Source organism: Alternaria triticimaculans, assembly GCF_023758025.1.
Source record: "Alternaria triticimaculans strain BMP 0046 chromosome Unknown scaffold_21, whole genome shotgun sequence".
Taxonomy (NCBI): domain Eukaryota; kingdom Fungi; phylum Ascomycota; class Dothideomycetes; order Pleosporales; family Pleosporaceae; genus Alternaria; species Alternaria triticimaculans.
The window spans coordinates 5,532-29,458 of record NW_026055978.1 but is presented as its reverse complement, the minus strand read 5'-3'; the positions used below and the strand labels follow the sequence as shown (position 1 = coordinate 29,458).

At 44.8% G+C, this 23,927-nt stretch overlaps 5 protein-coding genes across 5 annotated transcripts; 3 read left to right on the top strand and 2 right to left on the bottom strand.

Moving 5' to 3' along the window:
- Positions 1 to 679: 679 nt before the first annotated feature.
- On the top strand, positions 680 to 2,191 carry J4E78_009481 (uncharacterized protein; the record flags this gene model as incomplete). The annotated part of the gene is made up of 1 exon (XM_049370070.1): positions 680 to 2,191. The coding sequence occupies one exon, from the start codon at positions 680 to 682 to the stop codon at positions 2,189 to 2,191; it is 1,512 nt and encodes a 503-aa protein (XP_049218070.1).
- A 4,234-nt stretch (positions 2,192 to 6,425) lies between these two features.
- Positions 6,426 to 7,709, top strand: J4E78_009480 (uncharacterized protein; the record flags this gene model as incomplete). The annotated part of the gene is made up of 2 exons (XM_049370069.1): positions 6,426 to 7,497; positions 7,543 to 7,709. 2 exons carry the CDS (start codon positions 6,426 to 6,428, stop codon positions 7,707 to 7,709), a joined length of 1,239 nt encoding a protein of 412 aa, XP_049218069.1.
- A 373-nt stretch (positions 7,710 to 8,082) lies between these two features.
- Positions 8,083 to 12,930, bottom strand: J4E78_009479 (uncharacterized protein; the record flags this gene model as incomplete). Its single annotated transcript, XM_049370068.1, has 4 exons — positions 8,083 to 10,041; positions 10,086 to 12,233; positions 12,390 to 12,542; positions 12,589 to 12,930. 4 exons carry the CDS (start codon positions 12,928 to 12,930, stop codon positions 8,083 to 8,085), a joined length of 4,602 nt encoding a protein of 1,533 aa, XP_049218068.1.
- Positions 12,931 to 14,527: 1,597 nt separating this feature from the next.
- J4E78_009478 (uncharacterized protein) lies at positions 14,528 to 15,904 on the top strand (the record flags this gene model as incomplete). The annotated part of the gene is made up of 1 exon (XM_049370067.1): positions 14,528 to 15,904. The coding sequence occupies one exon, from the start codon at positions 14,528 to 14,530 to the stop codon at positions 15,902 to 15,904; it is 1,377 nt and encodes a 458-aa protein (XP_049218067.1).
- A 145-nt stretch (positions 15,905 to 16,049) lies between these two features.
- On the bottom strand, positions 16,050 to 16,661 carry J4E78_009477 (uncharacterized protein; the record flags this gene model as incomplete). The annotated part of the gene is made up of 1 exon (XM_049370066.1): positions 16,050 to 16,661. One exon carries the CDS (start codon positions 16,659 to 16,661, stop codon positions 16,050 to 16,052), a length of 612 nt encoding a protein of 203 aa, XP_049218066.1.
- Between the last annotated feature and the right edge of the window lie 7,266 nt (positions 16,662 to 23,927).

Sequence of the window (23,927 nt, the reverse complement as noted above, 5' to 3'; positions counted from 1 at the left end):
TGGGCCGAAGTAGTGAAAACTCATACGCTGTCAGCAGGTAGTAAGTGTGATTGATCAATTGCGTCCAACAACGACTATAATAATGTTGGCGACGACGTGGATGTGGCACCCGTGGTTGCCAGTGAAAGAAAAAAGACGTCGTAAAAGCGTCCGATGATGTGATGGGCGCGTTGGGCCTAGCGCGACCCCGCTAGGCTGCAGCTTCCGAGCTGGCCATCCCTGTCGCGCGATGCCGCACCTTCCCCGATCTCCGGGCGGTGAGGGCGGCAGCCATCGGAGCGACGTTTTTGTGCCAGAGCGCAGCAGCGACAGGAAACGACGCCATTCCGCTGAGAAGCGAGCGCTGCTGCTTTCTCTATCTTGCTCGCACCCCTTGCATATCCCTCAGCTGACGTACTGCTCGGCGACGTTCCGAAGGATTACTGATCGTGAAAGGAAGTAGAGGCGCAACAGCTGCATCCAAGCTCCCCGCCGCTATCGCCCATACAAATGTTCGTTCACGTTACATCACCGCGCCAATCTTGACCACTTGGCTGACACGCGCAGATCAAACTGTGCATAAGAATTCTCCCGGTACATTTCGCTCATCGTGACCATCGTGGCGACCAAACTCTTGCGACTCCGCGTCAACACCAGAAGCAACCTCAGGCTTTCCCACTGCGCCAGCAAGCCACTCACCATGTCTCTCCCATACGCGCCTAGATCAGCCTACTACGACGGCAAGCTCCAGTCAGGCTCTTCCACTTCCACCTTCCAAACCATTGACCCCGCGACCGCTCAGCCAGTCGCGAACATCCACACAACCTCCAACGCTGGCATAGATGCTGCGATAGCCTCGGCGCAACGGGCCTTCCCCGCATGGTCCGCGACACCACCCATCGAGCGCGCGCGCATCCTCCAGCGAGCGGCTGCCCTACTCCGCGCGCGCAATGACGAACTCGCCCGCATCGAGACCAGCGACACCGGCAAGCCCTTCTCCGAGACCTCGACCGTAGACGTAGTCACCGGCGCCGATGTCCTCGAATACTTTGCGAACCTCGTAGGCGGAGGTGGCATGAACGGCGAGACGGCACAGCTGCGACCAGACGCGTGGGTCTACACAACCAAGAACTCGCTGGGCGTATGCGCGGGTATTGGCGCGTGGAACTACCCCATTCAGATTGCGCTTTGGAAGTCTGCGCCCTGTCTGGCAGCCGGCAACTGCATGGTCTACAAGCCGTCAGAGTTCACCCCACTGCACTCCACCGTACTAGCGGATATCTACGCTGAAGCTGGTGTGCCACCGGGTGTCTTCAACGTCGTCCAGGGCGGCGGCGAGGTCGGCGCATACCTCACCAAGCACTCCGGCATCGCCAAGGTCAGCTTCACCGGACAGGTTTCGACAGGCAAGAAGGTCGCAGGCAGCGCATCCGGCGAGATGAAGTACGTGACAATGGAGCTGGGCGGCAAGTCGGCATGCGTCATCCTTCCAGACGCGGATGTGGACCAGGCAGTGGACGGCGCAATGCTAGCCAACTTCTTCTCAACAGGACAGGTCTGCACCAACGGTACACGAGTCTTCATCCCCGAAGCAATGAAGTCGGAATTCGAGAAGCGATTACTAGAGAAGATGCAATACATCCGCCCAGGCAATCTCCACGACATGGCCACCAACTTTGGCCCGCTAGTATCGAAGCCGCACTACGAGAAGGTCATACAATACATCAAGCACGGCCGCGACAACGACAAGGCGAAGATGCTTTGCGGAGGCCCCGAAACCCCATCATGGGTTGCGTCACACAGCGACAAACCCTACCAAAACGGCTACTGGGTCCAACCCACCGTCTTCACAAACTGCACCGACGACATGAAGATCGTGCGCGAAGAGATCTTCGGCCCTGTCATGTCCATCCTCACATACAAGACCGTCGAGGAAGTTGTCCAACGCGCCAACAACACCGATGTTGGGCTCGCGGCGGGTGTATTCACCAAGGACCTCAACCTAGCGCACAAGGTTATTGCTCAGCTCGAAGCGGGTATCACATGGGTCAACACCTGGGGTGAGAGTCCGGCTGAGATGAGCGTTGGTGGCTGGAAGCAGAGCGGTGTTGGTGTGGAGAATGGTAAGAAGGGTCTTGAGGCTTGGGTTAGGAATAAGAGTACGCTTGTGGAGATGGGCGGAGCTGTGCCCACGGTCTTTGCGAAGCTGTAGAAGGGAGAGTGAGAGGATGTATATAGGCGATACCAATTCAAATTTGATGATACAATGCAGAGAAGCTCGGGTTGAAGTTCTTGTGTCGGTATGAATGGGTCTGGTTGGCTGAACTAGTGACGATGGCTTTCGTGAGATAGGCGGCTGATGTGTATCTACCTTGGCTTGCATGGTGTGTGCCACGTATAGAACAAAGGCGTGCCTTTCATGTATTTGGTTCGCGTCAGCTCGTCGAACCCAATGGATTGTCAAGTGCCGCACTATCACAGACTAGGTATGCGCGAGTTGCTTCAGCTCCGCGACTTGTACTACCAAGGACACATACTAAAAGCCTTCGTGGCTACCAAGGGCAAGATATCAACTCTTCTCTTCCATCCCGATCCCTATTCATCTTTCCCTCAGCCCCACAATCATGGAAAACACAGAAAAAAGCACAAACCTAAACCGCCGCTTCCTTATCGAAATTAACGGTCAGTTCGTTAGTAAAATGACCGACAACGAGGCCGTCAAGACCGAGGAGAAGCAGCCAGCTACCATAGGAGACCGCGACGACGCTGCTGTATTCACGCTCCAGAATGGACTCCTGCAAAGTAGCAACGGGATCAAATTGCTCGTTCTCGGGCGATGGGTGCATGAATCAACCGAGTTTGAGGCTATGTCTATGTACTGGACTGAGCAGTTTGATCGGGTGAAGTCGGTTCAGTATACGGGGGAGGGGGATGGGGTTGAGCTTGAGTCTTTTGGTATGTTAGCGGTGCTGAGCCCATGGCGGGATGGCGAGATGACGAGATGACTGACTTTTGTGTAGAGTTCCCGCTTGGGGCGCTGCTAGATGAGGATGGGAAGACGAGGTTGTATGCGTGTCATCCGAGTATGGATATTGGTAAGCAAAGCTTGCTTTGAAGATGTTGGTTGGGACATGTTGGCTAATGCTGTTAGGACCTGGGACAAAGTTGCATTGGCTGGAGACGAAGGAGTAGCCGTTACGAGAGGATCTCGTCACGTTCGTCTTCCGTCAGGAGATGTGGCATTGTTAGTGTTGTTGGTAGTACAAAAAGGGTGCAGTTCATCGTTCATTAGTAGCTTTGTGGGTGCTGAGTCTAGAGAGGTTTGCCCAGATGATGCCCCAGCCGTCATCGTATTCTTCCTGCTGTGTAGTGATCTTCTTCATAAACGCTCGATCGGATGTCGCATTCTCGTTGCATCGTGTGTAGAGCCATTCGCGCGAATAGGTAATGCAGGTCTCGCCTTTTCTTTGCACTATCGCAGTTCGCGAACCAAGAGATTGGGGTTATCGCCAGCGCACCTGCGTCGCGAACTTTTATCGCTCTCGAGTCCCGAAGCGCGTCAGCAATTGTGCTACTTCCGCAGATCTGGTGTTACCGGATGTTTATCGCTTGTCCGGACGAGTCTGTTATCTTCGTGAGCTTCAACCATGGCGCCTCGATCACGACCCCGTTCACGACATGCAGCACCAGCCACCAGTTCGTCGCAGTCCAACCCGAGCATTTGCGCAGATCTCTTTGTATAGCTTCGGTTCGTCCCGAGCTAATCGACGAATTGTCCTAAACATCCCCGAATCGAGGACGCACGACATGCGCTTGTGCTTACATAGCGACCGCAGAGAATAAGATGCATAGTCGAGATTTGCGTTTTGGAGACGACGTGCGTGGCACGTATTTGTTTCCCTTCCGACGTCTACGCGACTAGCCTAAGAGGAAAGTGGTTCTGACACCATCCCTTAGCCAGTACCTGCCATCGCCGTGTTCAGGTGAATGAAGCCAGTGCATCAACTCATGGCCTTGTTCATCTCCAGAAAACATGCGCTCTGAGTCTTCGTCAACGGAAAGACATCCAATCCGTTCGTAATAGCGGTCGTGTACCCTTAAGATGAGTATTTGCATCTCGTTCTCGAACTTCGGGAATCTCAACGGAGATCCCTCGCCCATCGCCACTATGCATGGCAATTTGATACTACCACCCTCTAAACCTAGTTCGGATACACAATCAATGTCCCAGTACGGTAAAACGAAGATATCGAGCGTCGGACTATACGGGACCTTGGCATAGACTCCGTCACGGTGTGTACCTTCGATGTGGATAAACTCGAGCGTTACTATTAGCGTTGTCAGTCTCAAACGTTTCGAGTTCTCCTCCACCGTCAGATTCGGATAACCTTCCACGGCGAGTTTACTGGGTTTGCGTGGGAGTGGTTTGTAAGTCTTATCTCGCCATGCTTCAAGTCGACAAAGATACGAAAGGCCAGGAGCAGACTTCGAATACTCCACTTGGCCGCACCAGCCAAGGGGTGACCAACTAGGGAATCCTTTGCGTCGACGAACCGGAAACAAGTGTCTCCAGTGCAGAAATACGTATGTACCGAAGGTCCCCTGTGAGATATTCACCCCCCAAATGTGACGGTCGGACTGTGTTTCGAGCGCGCCAAGGATAGCATTAAGCGCATCATAATCGTGTGTAAGTTGGCGCCGTGTGTATTCCCGCATCATCTGCTCATCATCATGGAAAGACGGTCTTGCCGAAGTATTGCGCAAGGAGGCAGAAATCTTGCTAAGCGACGCACTATGGCGATCCTCGTCACAAACGTACAATACGCCAGCATCGGTGAGGTACATTCGCCGCCTTGACAGGAATCCTTCTTGGTAAGTCCATCCTCGAGTGTACCACACAGAGTCTTTGATGGACTGGACTGCCGACCCTTTAGTATGGAGCAGACGTACGAAATCGGAGACTGTACAAGAACAAGACTTCTTGAAATTTTGGGTGAGCCCCGAGAGCCCATAGGTAGGGTCTGTACCAGCTGCTGCAATGATCGTTACTTGTGCTTCGTGATAGATAGCTCCCATCTGATGGATCTGGTGTTGCTGAGCGACGCTATCGTTTTGGTCAATACACTGTCTTGATCAGCTAGTGCATAGGAGGACAGCTAAACAAGCGTACATATCTGTCTATCCAGAGGTACCAATAGCCGAGCTTCAGGGTAGCTTCGATGCTATCATCAATAGTGCGAGGGAGCTCCTTCGATAGTTTTGAACCTTGCTGAGTGTCTTCTGGTCCTGAATCACCCCACACGTAGGAGAGTGCGACGTATACGTGGCCTTGCGGTCTCGAAACGACTTCTCTGTAGCGACAATCAATCACCTTCAGGTCGATCAGCGCAGACCGTGAAGGTGCTCTGCATTTGGGGTGCGATGACGCGCAATGCGATATCCAACGCTTCGCCTCCTCGAAATCGATGCGCTTTACGCGTCCGTCGACCGCATTGTCGGGTGCTTCACCATATCCTATATCGAGTGTTCTGCACCTGTCCCCACGTCTCACGGTCGCGGCGCGTCTGAGGCTGTTTGATTGGTGTGAGCCCAACATTGGTCGAATTCTCCGTGGGGAGAGCAGCCTCTGGGGCTGGATCCGTCAAGCTGCGATATGTACTAGAGTTGAGGATCTAAGACAGGATTGCCGTCTTCCTGAGAGCACGAGATGCCCAGATGCTGTTGCCTGACGCTGCCCAGGCGATGTCGAAGCGATATGGGCTGAGCTTCACGGACGGCGGTCATTGTCACCCACACTGCACGTGTAAGCTGCATCGCATGATTGGCCCCCAAAAATCACCCTACCGCAGTTCCTACACTGAGCTGTCTTCGACTGGATCGTATCGTGCACTGCTTTAACACCGTTGTTGCCCGGCGCTGAGACGACGCGCAGCTTCTTTACGCCACACGACCCGCGCCTGGATCTGCTTACGCGATGACCTTAATCGCTCTTAGCGATAAGAATTACTGTTGCGCATCATGCTAGAGCAATTAGTCGACAACAATGGCAATTGTCCGGATGTACGAGCGCATTTGTGAGGAGCGGGAGGATCGCCGGAGACACGGAGGGCTGCAGGCCCGGGCCCGATAAGCTAGGCGCGGGTATGTAGCGGCGTCGTCGTTATCACAACAGGCAAACCTCGCTAACTGACACCACCTTGTCTCGCGGCGCAATCCTGCTGGACGGGGTGTCACGTAAGGCGACCACCCCAAAGAGGGCGCCTAAGATGTCATGGTGTCGCCATCGAATCTCCCGGGCTAGCAGTGCGACAAGCATGTGCACCCATACGCGCTGCGATCTTTCGACGTTCGCACATCCAGTGCCAGACTCCTGGCGTATCTTTGCTTTCGACGAACTCGATATGATGTAGGGTGTTGCGACGCGACGCCTGAGTACGATCTCCAGTATGCTTGCGGGCTCACGTCGCTTTTTACCAGGTTTTAATTCTTTCGCCACCGGGCGCACGCTTCGGCTGCTGTTCGCATTCATTGGCATAGCCATCGGAGTCAATATTCTTGTTCTCTTTGACTGGACTTTCGTCGAAAACCTGCCAAGCGATCTACTTGGGAAACATGCATTTCACCCCAAGCCTTTCGCACCATTACCACATGACCTCGACGCCCAAGCCGACAATGGCCTGGACTTCTGGACTTGGAACACCACGACACAGTTCAAAAAGATAAAACACTCTGAATGGCGGGACGGCTCCACAGACGAATGCGCTCTCTTCCCAGTGCATCTGCTCTCGAAGGTTCAGGTCATCCTCAAGACCGGATTAGCAGACGACAAATCACGAACGGATGCTCAACTCTCAACAGTCATTAAGTGCATCTCCGATGTTTTGATCGTTTCAGATGGTAATCATACCTATGGTCGCGACCACCGAACTATCGACGTTCTCGCAGACTTGCCACCGAACACGTACCTGAAATCAGAGGACTACGTCGTTTACGAGACGCAGAAGAACGCAAGTCGCCAGGGCACGAAGCTACAACAGGGTCATGAAGGTTGGAGGCTTGACAAGTATAAATTCCTACCGGAAGTGCAAAAAGCGATTGATCACAACAAGGCGGCTGAGTGGTACGTCTTCCTGGAGAGCGATACATACATCTTCTGGGACAATGTCTTCCGTCTTTTGGAGAACTACAATAGCTCGCTGCCTTACTATTTTGGATCGCCTTCGCCCGGACGAACGTACCATTCTGACGCGCAGCCTAACGTGAAGAAACAAGTGTGGTTCGCGTACGGAGGCGCCGGCTTCATACTTTCCCAAGCCGCTGCGCATCGACTCGTTGATCGCCACCGCAACACCTTTGGTCTCAAGGGCCCTCGTCTCACCAGAAAATACAAAGAAGACATTAGAGCCGATTGTTGTGGCGACAGCATACTAGGATGGGCGCTGCACGACAAAGCCGGAGTCGATATCAGCGGTCTATGGCCCATATTCAGCCCTCATCGACTCGAAACTATTCCCTTCGGTAAGGACTACTAGTGCGAGCCCGTTATTAGCCTACACAAAACAGACCCAGCCCTCTACAAAGACCTTTGGTTATGGGAAAACGAATGGAAAGCAAGTAGCAACGTTACTACGCGCTATCGCGACCTGTTATACCGCGCTCTGCTCTCCGCCTTGCAAGGCGAATATCCGCAGCGCGAGAACTGGGACGCAGCCTTCGACGCGGGATTCTAGCTCCCAGACAACTCTAGGGTCTATAGCAACCTCGATGCTTGCAGGATTGGGTCTACTGAACACGCCGAATGCATGCAGTACACCTGGCATGGACGACATTGCTACTTTGGCAAAGCATTGTGTATTGGTCGTGCGAAGCAGCCGGCTGGTCATCATGACCTAGAAGACAGGAAGTACGTCAGCGGCTGGGATAGGACGAATTTGGACACTCTGAACTTTGGAAAGACCTGCGTTGAGGGGCCGTATTGGGTGAAACCAAGCATCGAGCGGAGGTATTGAACGGCTAGTAACGAAAAGAACACTGCATGCCTTCCACGTTGGGGATCGCGATTCTATCGAAGAATACGACATAGATTTCGGTCATACATCTACCTCAATCTTCAACTCCGATATCCTTCAACCCTCCCTGCCTCGTCCAAAAGATCTTCCAAGCATTTGGCCACCGCTCTTCCTTGAGCCCCCGAAGCCATTCCGTCACGGTGATCTCAGTATCCGCATACCAGATGACGCCGTTCTTAACGCCCTTCCAACCCTTCATCGGGCCCTTGATGTAGCGATGGTTCGCGCCGCAGAAGCTAAGCCATGGCTCTTCGGTCTTCTCCCCCGTTGGTGGGACTCCCTTCGTCTGTTGGACGCGCTTGGAGTGGCAATCTTCGCAAAGATCGCAGTTCGGACAGATGAGGCAGTAGTAGATTGGCTGAGTCCACGATGAGATGTTCGTTTCGCATGGTCCGTCGCAGCCAAGACCTCCACCTAGGAACACGTCTTCATCAAGCTCATCGGATTCCGTTTGATCGGCGGACTCTGTTTCAGGCACATCCTGTTCTCCCGGCTCTGTAGGATCCTGCTTCTCCTCAATCGGCTCTTCCGGAAGATCCTCGCTTTCAGCATCATGTGCTTCATCCGCCAGGGAATTGTTCCGAATAACGTCGCCTTCGTTAAACGTTTCGCTTTCGTCCTTCACTAGCTCTTGTTCTGCACCAGCTTCGATGTCGCTCTCGTCGGAACGTGTCTCCGACTGTTCCGGTTCAGGATGATGTCCATAGATCGCAAGGTCGAGGATCGAAAACTGGGTGCTGATCGCGATTCTTGCATCAGACTCTAAGCTGTCCAAAGATGCCAAGACCTTGGCTAGTAGTCGCAGACTTGACGAGTCGTTCCACGAGATGCTGTCTTCAAGACCGGCAACACACTTCTTGAACAGTTCCTTCATGTACCTCTCATATTCCTTTGCAGGGCCCATGATCCGAAGCATATTTGCGCGGAGCATATCGACATGGGATTCTCGAATGTTCTTGTTGTCGTCATCGTTGTCGTGGGCGCTTGGTAGATCTCTCAAGGTGCCCATGATGGCCTCTTTTCTCGTTGGATCGGCAGTCATCTGGAACTCACAGAACAAGATGTCTGCCAGGTCCATTCGGTGGCGCGTCTTTGCCTCATTCATAGAGTCTTCATAGTCAAGATCGGGCTTTGTCTTCAAAGCTAGGAGCTCCTGACGTAGTCTCTTGCCGTTCTCGATATCGCCCAACATTGGGTAGTAGATGTCTGCCACCGCGCCTCGAATGTTGAACAAATGTAGGCTTTGTGGCGGAAGGGTGTTGGCTAAACTCTTCAGCCAGCCGATGAGTAGGTCGGTCTCGTTGCACAGCATCGCTGCCCTTTGCACGCGCTTCACCGTACGCTCCATTACATAATCCTCGAGATTGAACGTGAAGAAGCTATCGCGCTCCTTCTCAGTCCAGCTCTTGAGGATCTCCATTAGCCTTCGCCTATGGGCCTCGTCCTCATTCGGAAAGAGTCGCGTTATGTCGTCCAGAATGGTCCCAGCGAGTGGTTGTTCGCCCTGCAATCTTCTCGCCTCATTGAATGCTTGCAAAGCTTCGTCGGTCTGCTCCAACGTTGAAAGGGCGGAGGCTTTCTCGATAAGGATCGCTACACGTATTGACTTGATCTGATCCAGCTCTTGTTCAGAAGATTTATCGGCCTCGTGATCGGGTAGCATGTTGTAGGCTTCTTCGTAGTGCTTTACCGCGTCGGATGACTGGTCGCATCGACCACATACTGACGCAAGTAGGCGAACTGTAGCGACGTTGTCCAGAACGTCTCCCCGCATACAGTCTACTGCTCTCGTGAGATACACGCTAGCTTCCTTGATCATTGCTACTCCGCGATCGTCATCATCGCACGTTGCGTAACCGTGGTCAGCTAGAGTGCATCCAATAGCCCGTAGTGTCTTGTAGTCTTCAGGTAGAATCTTGTATCTCTTTATGATGGCCTTCATGTATTCAAGTGGCCCAAGTTCATTGGATTCATTGATTTCGAAAGGGAATGACTACAGCGCATTAGAGAAGTCGTTGCGTATGAGGAGTGGCTTACGAGGGACAACGCGGCCCTGACGAATCTGAATCTCTCGGGTATCCAATAATCGTCGTTGGCGTCCAACCAATTGTGGACATGACCGCGAGCAAGCCGAAGCAGAACGTTGTCTTTACGGACCACGGTCGTCCATTTCTTGACTTTACTATCCGAAAATTGTACTAGTAGGCTTGATGACCTGGCTGTCCAACTCAGAAGCGTATCGAACCAAGCGATAGGCACTTCGTCAGCGCGCTCGGGATATATGTCTGTATGTCGCGCTAGCTGTTCGAATAACTTGGCGACGTTGTATGAATTGGCCGTGATGCAGTGCAGGAGTGTTACAACATCGTGAACAACTTCTGGGGTCGCGTTATCCGCGTCCAGCTCCTTGAGATGCTCATACCAATAGCTGATGGCATATACTGTGAGCCCGGAGCTTTGCTCTTCGATTCCTCGGGCCGCTTTCATCATCACAGCCACGCACATCTTCAGAATTGTTAGGTGCGCAGCGGTGGCAGGTGTCCGAAATTCCGTTACACCGTCATCTTCGACACTCACGCTCTTGAAGTATTCCCGCAGTGACCGATCCTGGAAGCAGAGAGGGGATTCTCCGTACCCGAGCTCTGGTATGCCCTCGTCTATTGGCTCATCGATCTCGTCATCCTCTTTGTCATCGTCCTTTATATCGTCCTCTGGCTGCCGTGATCGGGTAAGTTCGAGGATACGAGAGGAACGTCCGATGATCTCCTCTTCGATGTCGAAGCTGTCGTCGGACAGTGCGAGTTGAACCAAGCTCGATGCCTCGCCGAGGCTAAGCGATCGTTTCGAGAACGCTAGCCACGCGAATAACTTCTTCATCGCCTGGTATTGCGCTTCGGATCGATTTTGTCGGCACTCGTCCAAAAGAAGTTCGTAAAGTCCATGCAAGTTTGGAGGCATCTTCCCCAGTGCTTGCAGAACGGCTCTTCCTCGACCTATGTAAGAGAACCTCCTAAGCATATGCTCGACGTAGAGCATACTGTCTGCGTGCTTGACTACTTCGCGACGAATTGCTGATTTGGTAGTTTGGGTGAACTTGCGCAGGCGCGGCAGTGTGCGAAGACGGTCCTTCACCACTATCTTCAAATCGTGCTTTATTTCATGCTTAGTGACGTCGAGGATCGAAGGCTGGAGCAGTTGCAGTGTGGGCTTGTCTTCTGGTCTGCTTGTTGCAAAGACTGACACACTGGCGTTTAGGCGCTTGAGATCCGACAGGAACCGCGTAAAGGTTCCACCTTCTTGCACGTGCGCCTCGTCTAGTCCATCGAAGACAAGGAAAAGGCGACCACCGAGTTTGTTATCACTTGGAAACACCGAGAGGAAGAACCTCTCCCAGGTTGACATTGCTGCGGACTCACTGGACTCTTGCTTGATCTTGGCCGCTACCTGTTCGGCGTATCTGTTATTTGATCCGGCAATCTGTAGTGCAGCCGAAGCGAACGCGTTTTGCATTGACTGCTGGTATGGATGCTCCTCCTTGAAATAGAAGTAGGCCAAGCAGTCGTGCTCGTTTTGACGTAGACGCAGCTCTTGGACGGCCGAGTAAGCTAGGAATGACTTTCCAATCCCCTCGGCGCCTCGTAACCAAAGGAGAGGAACTCCTCCACTTACCCAACTCTTGAAGCTCGCATGCTCATGAAGCCATCCGGCCGTTTTGCTTACCTTGGAATCGCGCAAATCTTCGTCTTGGAGCAGGTTCTCTTGGTGAGCATCCTGCCACGAAGGGAAGACATCGTGCTTGTCGGCGAAGAACTTCTTGAGTTCTCGCAACGCTTGGAACTTCCGATCCCCGATATCACCCTTCGGCTTTTGAGCGAGCTTCTTCTTTTCCTCAATCTCCGGGGCTCTGGTCGTCTTATCCTGGTTTTTGATGATCTGCAGAAGCAGAGCACGATCTTCTAACCGCTCATTTCGTAGGGTAACGATCCCCTCGGTGATGATGAGATGTAGACTGATCGTGCTTGCGTAGACTTCCTGGATACCTTTGTCTAGGCTCGAACGGTAGGATTGTAGCTTCTCATCAAGCTCGTCTAACTTAGAACTATTAGCGACCACCCCAGTTTGAACGGCCACAAGAGCGCCGTAGGTTTCGTAAGTAATCGTTTCGTTGAGTTCCTGTATCGAGGCCTGCATTCCAGCATATGCAGCTATCAGCTCTTCATCTACCTCGTTCCACAAGGTTTTGAGCCAATGCTCTGCCAAATATTAGCACCTCCTCAACATCAGAGCCGTTGTCTCACTGAATCGTTTCTCCTTTATCAGCTGTCGTGCTCTGCCGCATACCGAGAGCTGCATGGAGAAGACCCTCTCAACAGCAATAGCAAGCGGACCGGACTGTGCTTTGTCCTCGAGGATAGACAGTCGTTGGAAGAAACGGGCTGAGTATGCGAAGAACTCCTCGACACGATCGTAGTCTGCTCGGACGCCTGCAAACGCCTATCTCACTTCAACACGGTATCATAGAACGATGCTGACTACTCACGGAAATTATGCGGCTGGCGGCAGTGAACACGAGTCCCACGGGCATCGCTGGAGGAAAAGCACTGACACAGGCCCCGACTGCAGCAAAGCCGTCAATGCAAGTCTGGAGGTTACCAAGATGATCCCCCATCGCCGATCGAAAGTTTGCCTTCTTGGTTCCGTCATCGCGAAACCCTTTGAACTCGTTCATGACCACAGTTGTTTGTCGCATCACGTCGGTGACGTTTCCCACTGCCATCGTCGAAAGATCCTCACCGGTACGTTCTTTGTAGTCTCGTATAGCGCCTCTCCATAGTCGACCGAGATCAGTGGATGTGCTTGGTTGCACAATTCTGGTCGCCATTGTGCGGCAACGGGAATCGGTATTGCGAACGCCACGAGGCCAAGAACGAAGTCGTAGGTGAATTTTGCGAGATGATGCAGGCAAGCATCGGAGTTATAGCATAAGCCATCCTCGCCTTCGAAGCCGGCAGCACCAAGGCGGCCTCGGGTAAGCATGGTTCAGCCTCACGATGCATGCGTTGGTGGCGGGGGGCCGAAAAGAGGTATCACCTATGGAGAGAAGGGGGCGCCCGAGCAATATACTCCCGACTCGAGCTCGGCGTCTCATAGGAGGAGAGTGACTGTTGGGAGCAGCAGCGGGCTACATTGGGAAGCTGCGTGCAACTCAGTCATTCAGCTCCTCGCTCACGTACCGTTCAGCGACATCAAACATCTGCGCGCCTCTCCAGGCTGAACAGTCGCTGGGCGGCCATTCGCTGTCGCATTGTCGCGCTGTCTGGTTTCAATGAGAACGCGATGGTGGGGATGATGAGGGCGCGAGGATGGCCATTGCCATGCGACGGCCACTGCCACTGCCACTGCCACTGCCTACGTAATCAGGTCCAATGGGGATAGCGGGACACGTTCAGCTCGTGCATGAGGAGGTATGCAGCGTTCTGCTTGTACTGCAGCAAAGGCGTATCCTGACAGTGTACAGATGCGCAACATCTAGACCATAATTTGACACACGATGGAACCGATTCTGGTGTGCCCGTAACGAGAATCGAGACCTAGCAGCTCAGACAGCCAAAGCAGCTACCGGCAAAGCGACGGCGTCACACAACGAGTCAAACGCGAATCAAAGTAATCGCGACCAGATCATCGCGAAACAAGGCCGAAATCAAGAAGTAGACAACGAAGACAGGAAAGGAAGTCCGCGATGTTCATCCCTGCCGCATGCCTGCACCATTTTGTGGAGGTGTCGCGGCCCGATTAGCTGCGGAATGTCTTGCGCTAGCGTCTCCGTATCATTATCTGCAGTCAGCACGCAGCTCGCATCAAAACTTATGACGGCGCTGCAACGGCCCAGGCAGCCACCTAGCGGACATGTCAGCTCTCCAAGCCCGGCGGGAGTAGTGTGCTGGCGTTCGCATGTTGAGATGCGCGCCCGATACTTCGGCACTAATCACGATTGGCGGCCGAGGCAGGGTCTTTTTTGAGCGGTGGACCCTTCTTTGATCACACAACATCCATGAATCATCCTTTCGACTTTTCCATCTCAACCAATGGCCGTCGCCCCAGCGCCAGGAAACGCGTTCCAGACGCAGATGGCGTCATGCGGGTCGACCGTTAGTCCATCTGTTCCTGCCATCGCGGTGCGGCGCCTTACCACAACCGAAACGGTGGATGGTGAGGCATAGATTTCACGCTTTCGGAGCGTGGCATGCGCGAGCCTAAACCGCGGGCTGCCGACTGTTTCTCTTCTCCCACGTTCTGCATACTCAGCTTTACGACTCGAAAGACTACATACGAGAGCCCTACCGCGACTCCTTATCCTGCTTTGCGCGCATCGCTTGCATCCTCCCGCGAAGCACACACCCCGCTATAGACATCGCAGCAGCGACGCGACGGTACTCGACCCGCCAATAGCCTTTCCAGCAGCCCGCACAGTCGCGACCATGGCGACAACGCCCATCGAACACCCCTCAACCGTCAGCAGTCTGCCCACGCGCCAGAAGCCCATCCCATACTCCTTCGCCAATGGCCGGCGCACCCCGCTGTCGTCCATCCTCCCTCCCCTCGTCTTCGGTACAGCCACGTTCAACTCGCAATACAACACCGATCCCTTCGCGCTCGACACAACTGGTCTCGTGACCTCGGCGCTCACACACGGCATTCGCGCCTTCGACACGTCGCCCTACTACGGCCCCTCCGAACAACTGCTCGGCGATGCGCTCGCGACACCATTCGTCCGGGAGACGTTCCCGCGCAACTCATACATGATCCTGACCAAGGTCGGGCGGACAGGGAGCGAAGAGTTCGACTACAGCAAGGAGTGGGTGCGCCAGAGCGTCAACAGGAGTTTGGAGAGGCTACATACTGAATACCTGGACATGGTATACTGTCACGACGTCGAGTTCGTGAGCCCGGCGGAGGTCTTGGAAGCGGTCAAGGAACTCCGCCGCCTTAGAGACGAAGAGGGCACAATTCGGTTCATTGGTATCTGTGGATACCCACTGGATGTGCTGGGCGACATGGCTGAGCTCATCCTCCGCGAGACCGGCGAGCCACTCGATGCGGTGCAGTCCTACGCCAACTTCACCCTCCAGAACCAGTCGCTCGCCGGCCCGCGCGGCATCTTGCGCCTGAAGAATGCAGGCGTCGACGTCGTCCCCAACGCCTCCATCCTTGGTATGGGCCTCCTCCGACACGACGGCATACCCGTTGGTGGCCTCGGAGACTGGCACCCCGCCCCGTCCTCTCTCCGTGAGGCAGTGCGCAAAGCGAGCCACTTCTGCGACGACTACGGCGAGCGCATCGAGGTTATCGCCATCCGCTTCGCGCTCGAGACATGGATATCTGCTGGCGCGTTGTGTGGATCCCGTGGAGACCCCGCATCAGGCGTGCCCTGGACGCACGAGTCCATCGACGACGTCGGTGGCTCCAAGCTGGGTGTCAGCGTTATCGGTGTCTCGCGCGCACCCGAATTGGAGAAGACAATGCTCGTTTGGCGATCTATTCTTGATGGATTGGAGGGTGGCAAAGAGACTGCCGTACAAGCTGGCCGCTGGTACCGCGCGTGGGAGTGGAGCAGGAACCGCAGGAAGGCAGTGCAGATCCTTGCCGAGGGTGTACAGGAGGTGCTTGGTGACGGCTTTGGCTACGAATGGGCGAGCCCTGAACCGGGGTTCGTCAACAAGAGGGTGAAGGACGCAAAGAAGGCTGCGCAAAGTGATGCGCCTGCAGCGTGGTTGACGCCCGCTGCGAGCCCCGAGGCGGTGCCGGTAAAGGATGCAGGCGAAGTCGCGGAGGACAAGTCTCTGCCGCTACGGTAACAGTGGAGATAGTGCACATGTATATAGTAAATAGAGTCGCACGTTTCCTAAGGTCCAGCTTCTCCGTCGCCGCCCTCTTTCGTCTCGTTAACGCAGCAACACAGTACGACATATGCTTCCGCTCGAACAATGGCAAGCCACCCGGCTACTTGTTCGCCATAACCCCAACCGCCGACGTCTTACTCTGCCTAATCATCCTCTTATACCCTTCAATCTGCGCAACCCCCACAACAACAAGCTCCTCAACCGTCTGCGAATCCAGCCCCTCCTTCCAAAGCATAACCCATCCGTTCGCCTGTGCGTGATCCACCTGCGCAACCATAACAAGACTCGTCTCATCCCTCAACTCCCACGACGCCGCGCCCGCAACCTCCATCCCCGTACCCTTCCAATGCAGTTCCCCCAGACCACCGCTTACAGCCACCTTCTGCTTCGATGTGCTAATCTTAATGCGATGCCCGTCGCGCAGAGGGAAGTCGATAGTCGCGGAGAACATGTGGTAGTCGATGAGCGCGACTTCTTGATCTGAGTTTAAGGGCGAGGTGACGTGGATCTTGCTTCCCCAGGCCCCGAGGATGGACTGCCGCTTCAGCTCGTATAAGGGTGTTTTCTCACCGTCTACGGTCAGGATGCGACGGTGTTCCGCGAGACTTGTGTACTTGAGCTTTAGCACGGGGGTCTCGGTTCCGCGGCGCGTGTCGGGTGTCGAGGGTGAGTCGCTGCGGACGATGAAGTTCTCGAGCCAGGATGGTGCCATGGTGGGAGTGAGAGGGTTTGGGAACCCTGAAGACGTCTTAACTTCGAGTGTGACTTTAAGCTAGGGATAGAATAACGTGTCCTGAGTGAGATATCGTGAAGCCACTTCGTCGCGTCATTGCCTACTCTTTATACAGCGCTTAGCTCAAGCGCAACAGCTCGCCTTACGCTTCGTCTTATTCCTCGAGTAGTTCTATTAAGAATGTAGTCGCAACTTTGCCAGGCTAGAGCAAGTATCGCGCTCGTACCTCGTGGCGCAGTCTCACGATTAAGGATGCATGTGCGACATCGCAAGGTACGGGAACATCTAGAGTAGCATCGCGCTCGCGCTCGTAGCGCAGGCTTAGTACAAGCACTCGTGTTTAGACCTTAGTAGAAGAAATGTCTTGGTATTCGGTTCTACTATGTAGCCGGCAGTGTAGTTACGCCGGGCGGTACCGTAGCGCGCTCTAGAGGTCTAATAATAGGCTTTACTACCTACTCTAGAGAACGTCTTAGGTCTACTAGACCTATTCTAGAGAATATCTTAGAGCTAGAAACTCTAAGTAAATCTTATTAAGAGTAATAAAGCTAATAAGAAATAGAAAAGTAGATCTAAGTATAAAAGATAATATCTAAAAAGATTCTTAGCTAGAAGTTTTAAAAGTCTAGTTTAGTTTTAGCTAAGCTTAGAAAACTTTTCTAAAGTATATAGCTATCTAGAAAGTTTTTTTTTCTAAACTATTAAATTTATCTAATCTTTTCTAGTATTTACTCTTAGAGTTAGTTTTTAAGAATTATATTTAATTAATACTTAAAGAAAGTTTATAAAAACTTTTTTACTATAAATATACTTTTATATACTTTAGTAAAGTAAAGCTATAACTAAAACTAGATTACTTAAGTACTTTAATTTATCTATAGCTTAGAAATATATACTAAGAAAAAATAAACTAAACTTTAGCTAGTTAAAAGTATACTAAAGTTATAAACTAAATATATATTAGTTTTTTACTTTTTAGATTTAATTAATACTAATTAATTTATAAAAAATAATACTATTTTTCTAAAACTATGTATAGAACTAATAACTATTTAAAAAATTCTAATTTTTTTATTATTATAGAATAATATATATACTAGTAAATAGATATAAATCTAGTTAAGATTAGATTATATTAGTAATAGCTCTAATCTAATCTTAACCTATCTAAGAGAATATCTTAGAGCTACTAGATCTAAGTAATTTTTAGTAAAGGTAATAAGTACTAATAAGAAATAGAGAGTAGCTCTAAAGTAGTAGCTCTAAGACTTTTAAACTTTACTACTAAGAAGCTTAGATAAAATCTAAGTAGACTATCTTATATAGAATAACTACATAAATTTAATACTTTACTTAGCTTATTAATAGCTACTTACATTATAAAGTTATAGAGTAGAGAAGTTTTAGACTAAATTTTAAAGTTCTTTATATAATTACTATACTTACTACTAGTATAGTTTATATATAGCTATTAGTATTAGATATATAGACTTTAAGTTAAAGTCTACTATAAGTAGTCTATACTACTCTAGTTTTTAGTACTTACTTAGGTTAAAGTCTATAAGATTCTCTAGATAATATCTAGATTAAAGTTCTAAACTTTAATTTTCTTATAGATATTCTATAACTACTAATTCTTTTAACTTTATATAAAGTAGATATACTTTTATATAAGTAATAATATACTTATATATTCTATATAATTCTAACTATAAAGTAAAATATCTACTAGCCTATAGTTAGAGTGTACGTAGATACTAAGAACTATTTACTTTTTATCTAGATATAAAACCTTTACTATCTAACTCTAATATTAAACTTTACTATCTAAACTAAATATAAAATCTTTCTACCTCTATATAATGCGTATCTTTAGTATCTATATCTAACGTAAACTTATTATATTTATTTAAGTAATAAAACTTTTATTTTAAATTTTAATATATCTAAGTATAAATCTATTATAAAATTTAATATCTTAGTTTTCTATTCTACGCGTATAATAAGTAGGCTAGAGTCTATAATAAGATATAAAGTATTATATATATATAATAGTAGTATATTACGTAGAGAGTATATTAGAATAGATAGATTTAGTTTATATTAGATTATTTTATATATAAAAGTTCTTATAGAAAGTAGAAGATATACTAGAATATAACTACTATATATATAAAAGAAAGTCTATATTACGTAAGTATAATATATACTATAGAATAGAGTTATTATTTCTCTATCTTAGCTATTATATACTAAAGCTTATTAATTATTCTCTACCTTACTATTAATAGTAAGTATACTATTAGTATCTAAATTAGTGTAGTTAACTTTAGTAGTATTATTAGTATTAATAATAGTTTTATAGCTTTTAGTAACCTTATAGAGTATACTCTTACTTATTTTAATATAACTATAGAGTTAAGCTACTTCTACTTTAGCTATATTAACTTTATCTAAAGCTCTAGCTATTTTTAGTTTTTCTATTATAATATTACTTTATAGCGCTACTACTATTTTCTTTAAGTAAACTATTTCTATTTAAGTATAATATAACTCTTTTTAATTTATATATAGCTTTTCTACTAAACCTTTTACACGCTTAAACTCTACTTTAATTTCTATAGAAATATACTTAAAGCTTAATATTCTATAGTAGATATATACTAACTTTTTACTATTCTAAACTAGAGTAGAAGTAGTAATACGTTTTAATAACTATATAAAGAAGAATAATTAGCGTAGAGTATAGACGTAGATAATATTCTTAATAGATATATCTTTTAATAGTATAGTAGTATATATAGTATATTTATACTTAGCTAAAGTAAAACTATCTAGTAGCTTTCTCTTACTTTAGAGAAGCTCTACTATATTTATAGCTCTAGTTCTAGACACTATATCTATTTAGTTATAGTAGACTAGAATATTAGTAAATATTACTAGTATAGAGCTTTATTACTTATAAGATAATTATAGATATATAATAATAAAAGAAGATATAGTAGATATAATATAGAAAGAAACTAAAATAAGAAATATATTACTATAACTAAGTTTAGCTTTCTATAGAATAGTATATAATACTAATATTAGAGATTATACTAAATATATATAAACTTAGTATAACGTAAAACTATTATATTTACTTATACTTTAAAAATAATATATCTTTACTTAAATACCTTTTCTCTACTATATCTCTAGGCTCTATAGTATCTACTAGACACTACCTAACCTAAATATATCTATAACTATTATTTAGATTATAAGACTAAAGTAGAAACTATAAACTTTCTAGATTATTATAAATATAGTTCTATTTCTCTATATCTTTAAACGCAAACTATTCTAATAGTAGAAAGTATTTTTCTATTAGTATTATTATTATATTCTTAATTATATCTAATAGTAGTACTACGTGTTTATTATACGTAATAATAAAATTATACTACTCTAGAAATATTACCTTCTATAAACTCTTAACCTAACTATTCTTTACTCTTTCTAGTAATAGTGTAAAAGTACTAACTTTAAATAATATCTTAAAATAGCTCTATTATTTTCTATATATTATAACTTTATTAAACTTTATCTATTCTTTTCTATATATCTATCTCTCTATATTCTAACTATAAAGTACTTTTAGTAGATATATTTTTGTAAATATTATAACTCTCTATTCTAGTCTTTCTCTACTACTTTTATTCTAGTACTTTTTAATAATCTATTCTATTTCTAACTTATTTTTATAAAGCTTAGTATATTTAATATAATATTAAATAGTTATATATAACTTTACGCTCTCTATAAGTATTACTTTATTATATTTCTTTTTATATACTTTCTAAGATTATATATTAAGACTATAAATAGAAACTATATTATTATACGCTAGTAATATAGTATTATTACTTTATATTATAATCTATAGTAGCTCTAGTCTTTTAGTAGCTTACTACTACTAAACTTTTATTAGTACTAACTAGTTCTAGAACACTTCTTTTAAGGTAACACTATATCTAGTGTAAATTAAATTCTCTACTATAGCTAGGTCTATCTTTCTCTATCTTTCTATATACTCTTAGTATATAAGTTACTTTTTATTTATTCTAACTTTTATATTAAGGTTATTTAGTAGCTTCTAGATAGAAGCCTAGTACTTCTTCTAGTACTTTAATTTCTTAACTTAGTATTTCTCTATTACTTATTTTATACTACTATCTAAGCTTTCTTTTTAGTATTATTATTTCTTTAGCTAAGTTATTATTTTATTTACTATATTCTTAGCTATCTCTAATATTATATTATCTATAAGAGTAGTACTATTTATATCTACTTCTACTTTACTTTCTCTAACTTTAGCTTTATTTTAGACTAATATTAAAAGTACTAGTATTATATTTATAAAAGTAAGTATATTATACTTATTAGAAATCTATAATACTAGATCTTTCTATATAATACACTTATATATCTATACTATAGTATAGAATAGTAACTAAGATATTAATAACTTCTAAAAAGCGCTACTATTATAAAACTCTAACTAGTAAGTATTAGTATACTCTTTCTTTAGAAATATATTATTTACTATAGTAGTAGATTTATAGATACTATTATTCTAGCTATCTTAGTACTTACTAAATATAGTAATAGATAGAAGTATAAGTATACTTATAGAAATAGAATATTTATATTATATACTAGCGTCTACTAGCCTATAACTTTTTTTTTATATCTAGTAATAATAGAATTATACTAATTATTAATCTATATATACTAATTTAGTACCTATATTAGACTAGTGTATACTATCTTATACTACTAATTACTAGCGTAGCTACTTAACCTAACTATATTAGAATATATAATACCTAGTAGAAACTAAGCGTAGAATAGCCTATGCGTAATAAATTTAGTTTAGAAACTAAGTATAGTAATCTAAGAACTAAGTGTGCTAGTTTAAGAACTAAGTATACTAGCTTAAGAACTAAGCGTGCTAGTTTAAGAACTAAGTATACTAGCTTAAGAACTAAGCGTACTAGTTTAAGAACTAAAGGTAAAGATATAAGAATATAAAAAACTAAGAATCTATTTAGAGCTTAAAAACTAAGTAGAGCTATCTAAGAACTATACTAATCTTAGTACTTAATTCTAGATAAAATAGCCTTTACGTAAATAGGTAGTAGGCGTACTACTAAAGAGTAACTATTACTCTTACTTAATTCTTCTTTTCTTTTCTAGTACTACTATATTTTATATATTACTTTTCTACTAATACTACTTTTTTATCTTCTCTTATATATTTAGTTCTTTACTTTTCTATTCTTTACTTTAATCTTTCTCTAAGTTACTAACTTTAGTAACTATACTTTTTATTTAGCTATTAGAAAAGTATAGAATACTACGTATTATAGACGTATACTTACTTTATTAAAAGCGCTAATAGCTTTATTATTAAGTTTATTTTATTTAACTACTTTAGAAATCTAAAGTTATCTAGTAGAAGCTTTTTTTATACGCAGGTAAGTAGTAATAGCTCTATCTAGAGTACTATTACCTAAGTATTTTTATTATATATAGTAACTATTTCTATCTATTATTATATATAGGTCTACGTTAACTTTTTCTTAATAAAGATATCTAGGTTATTAGAATTTAGTAGTAGGCTAAATACTTCTAAGCTTTCTATTCTTATCTTTATTATATTCTATCTTTACCTATAATCTAGTTTTTCTCTAAACTTCTTCTAGAGCACTAGATCTAACTTCTTTATTAGCTCTTTACTAAGTTTCTTTAACTATATACTTATAAAAAGTACTTTCTTAGTAAGTAAGTTATACTAAACTCTACACTATTCTATACTATATTTTTATAATCTAATTTTTGCGTCTAAGCGCTTAAACCTCTTATAGAAGAAGTCTAACTTATACTATTTTCTTATTTAACTAGCTAGAGTATTAACTTCTATTTTATTAAGCTTAAAGTACTTATTCTAGAACCTAGCTACTTTATTATTCTCTAATCTAGTAGCTACGCTACCTAGTATACTATTTTCTATCTATAAAGATTATTATATTATAACTAGAAGATATTAGACTATATAATTATAAAGCTCTTTTCTATAATAAGTCTACCTTTTCTATATAGCTAGAGTTGCTACCTAGTTCTTAAATATATTAAAACTCTCTACTACTTCTATCTAGAATATTATCTAAGTACTAAGTAATACGTCTACTTTAGAAAAGCTTATAACATAAGATTAATACTTTAATTCTTTATTACTTACTATAACTATACTCTTAGCTTCTTTCTAGTTTTACGTACTTACTATAGAATAGACTAGGTTTATATTTATCTTATCTACTAATACTTTATTTACTTATCTAGTAGTTAATTTCTATTTTTACTTTAATCTAGTTACTAGCGCGTTAGACTTCTATAAAGTATCTTTTTTCTTATCTAAGCCTATACTCTTATTAACGTACTTAGACTATATTAGATTATTATAGTTATACTTTATTATTATTAGTAGTATAGGCCTAGCTAGATATTAGTATATCTATTATAAGACACGCTCTAGTAACGCTATAATAAAAGTAGTAATAGATAGAAAGCTATCTAGAATTATAAGAAAGAATATAAGATTAGAAAAGTATAACTATATTACTACCTTAGTTATAAGTTAGTAATTATCTTTCTTAGAGTAGTATATAGAATAGAAGTAGACCTTTAGAGTTTTTAGTATAGTAATTATAATAAAGTTAAAGCTATAGCGTTAGCGTAAAGATATAGAAATGTATATAGTTTAATACTTTACTTTTCTTAGCTATAGTTATAATCTTAGCTTAAATATTATATTTAGATTATATAACTTTTTTTTTTATTTAAAGTACTAATAATTTATCTAATCTACTACACTAAGCTTCTTTACTAGTACTATATATTATATTACTTAAAGCTTTCTTCTATCTTTATATAAAGCCTAGCTATAGCGTTCTTATCTATAAGGTCTATTACTATACTATCTTACTAAGTAGTATTATTATCTACCTTAGCTTATCTACTTATAGTAAATAACTATTCTCTTCTATACACTAAACTATCTAAAATAAAGTAGAATTCTAAGCTATAGAATTTGTATAGAATTATAGTAATATTAAGCTATCTACTTAGGTTATATCTACTTTTATAGATCTTACTCTCTACTAATTAGTTAAGTATAAGTAATATAAGTATATATAT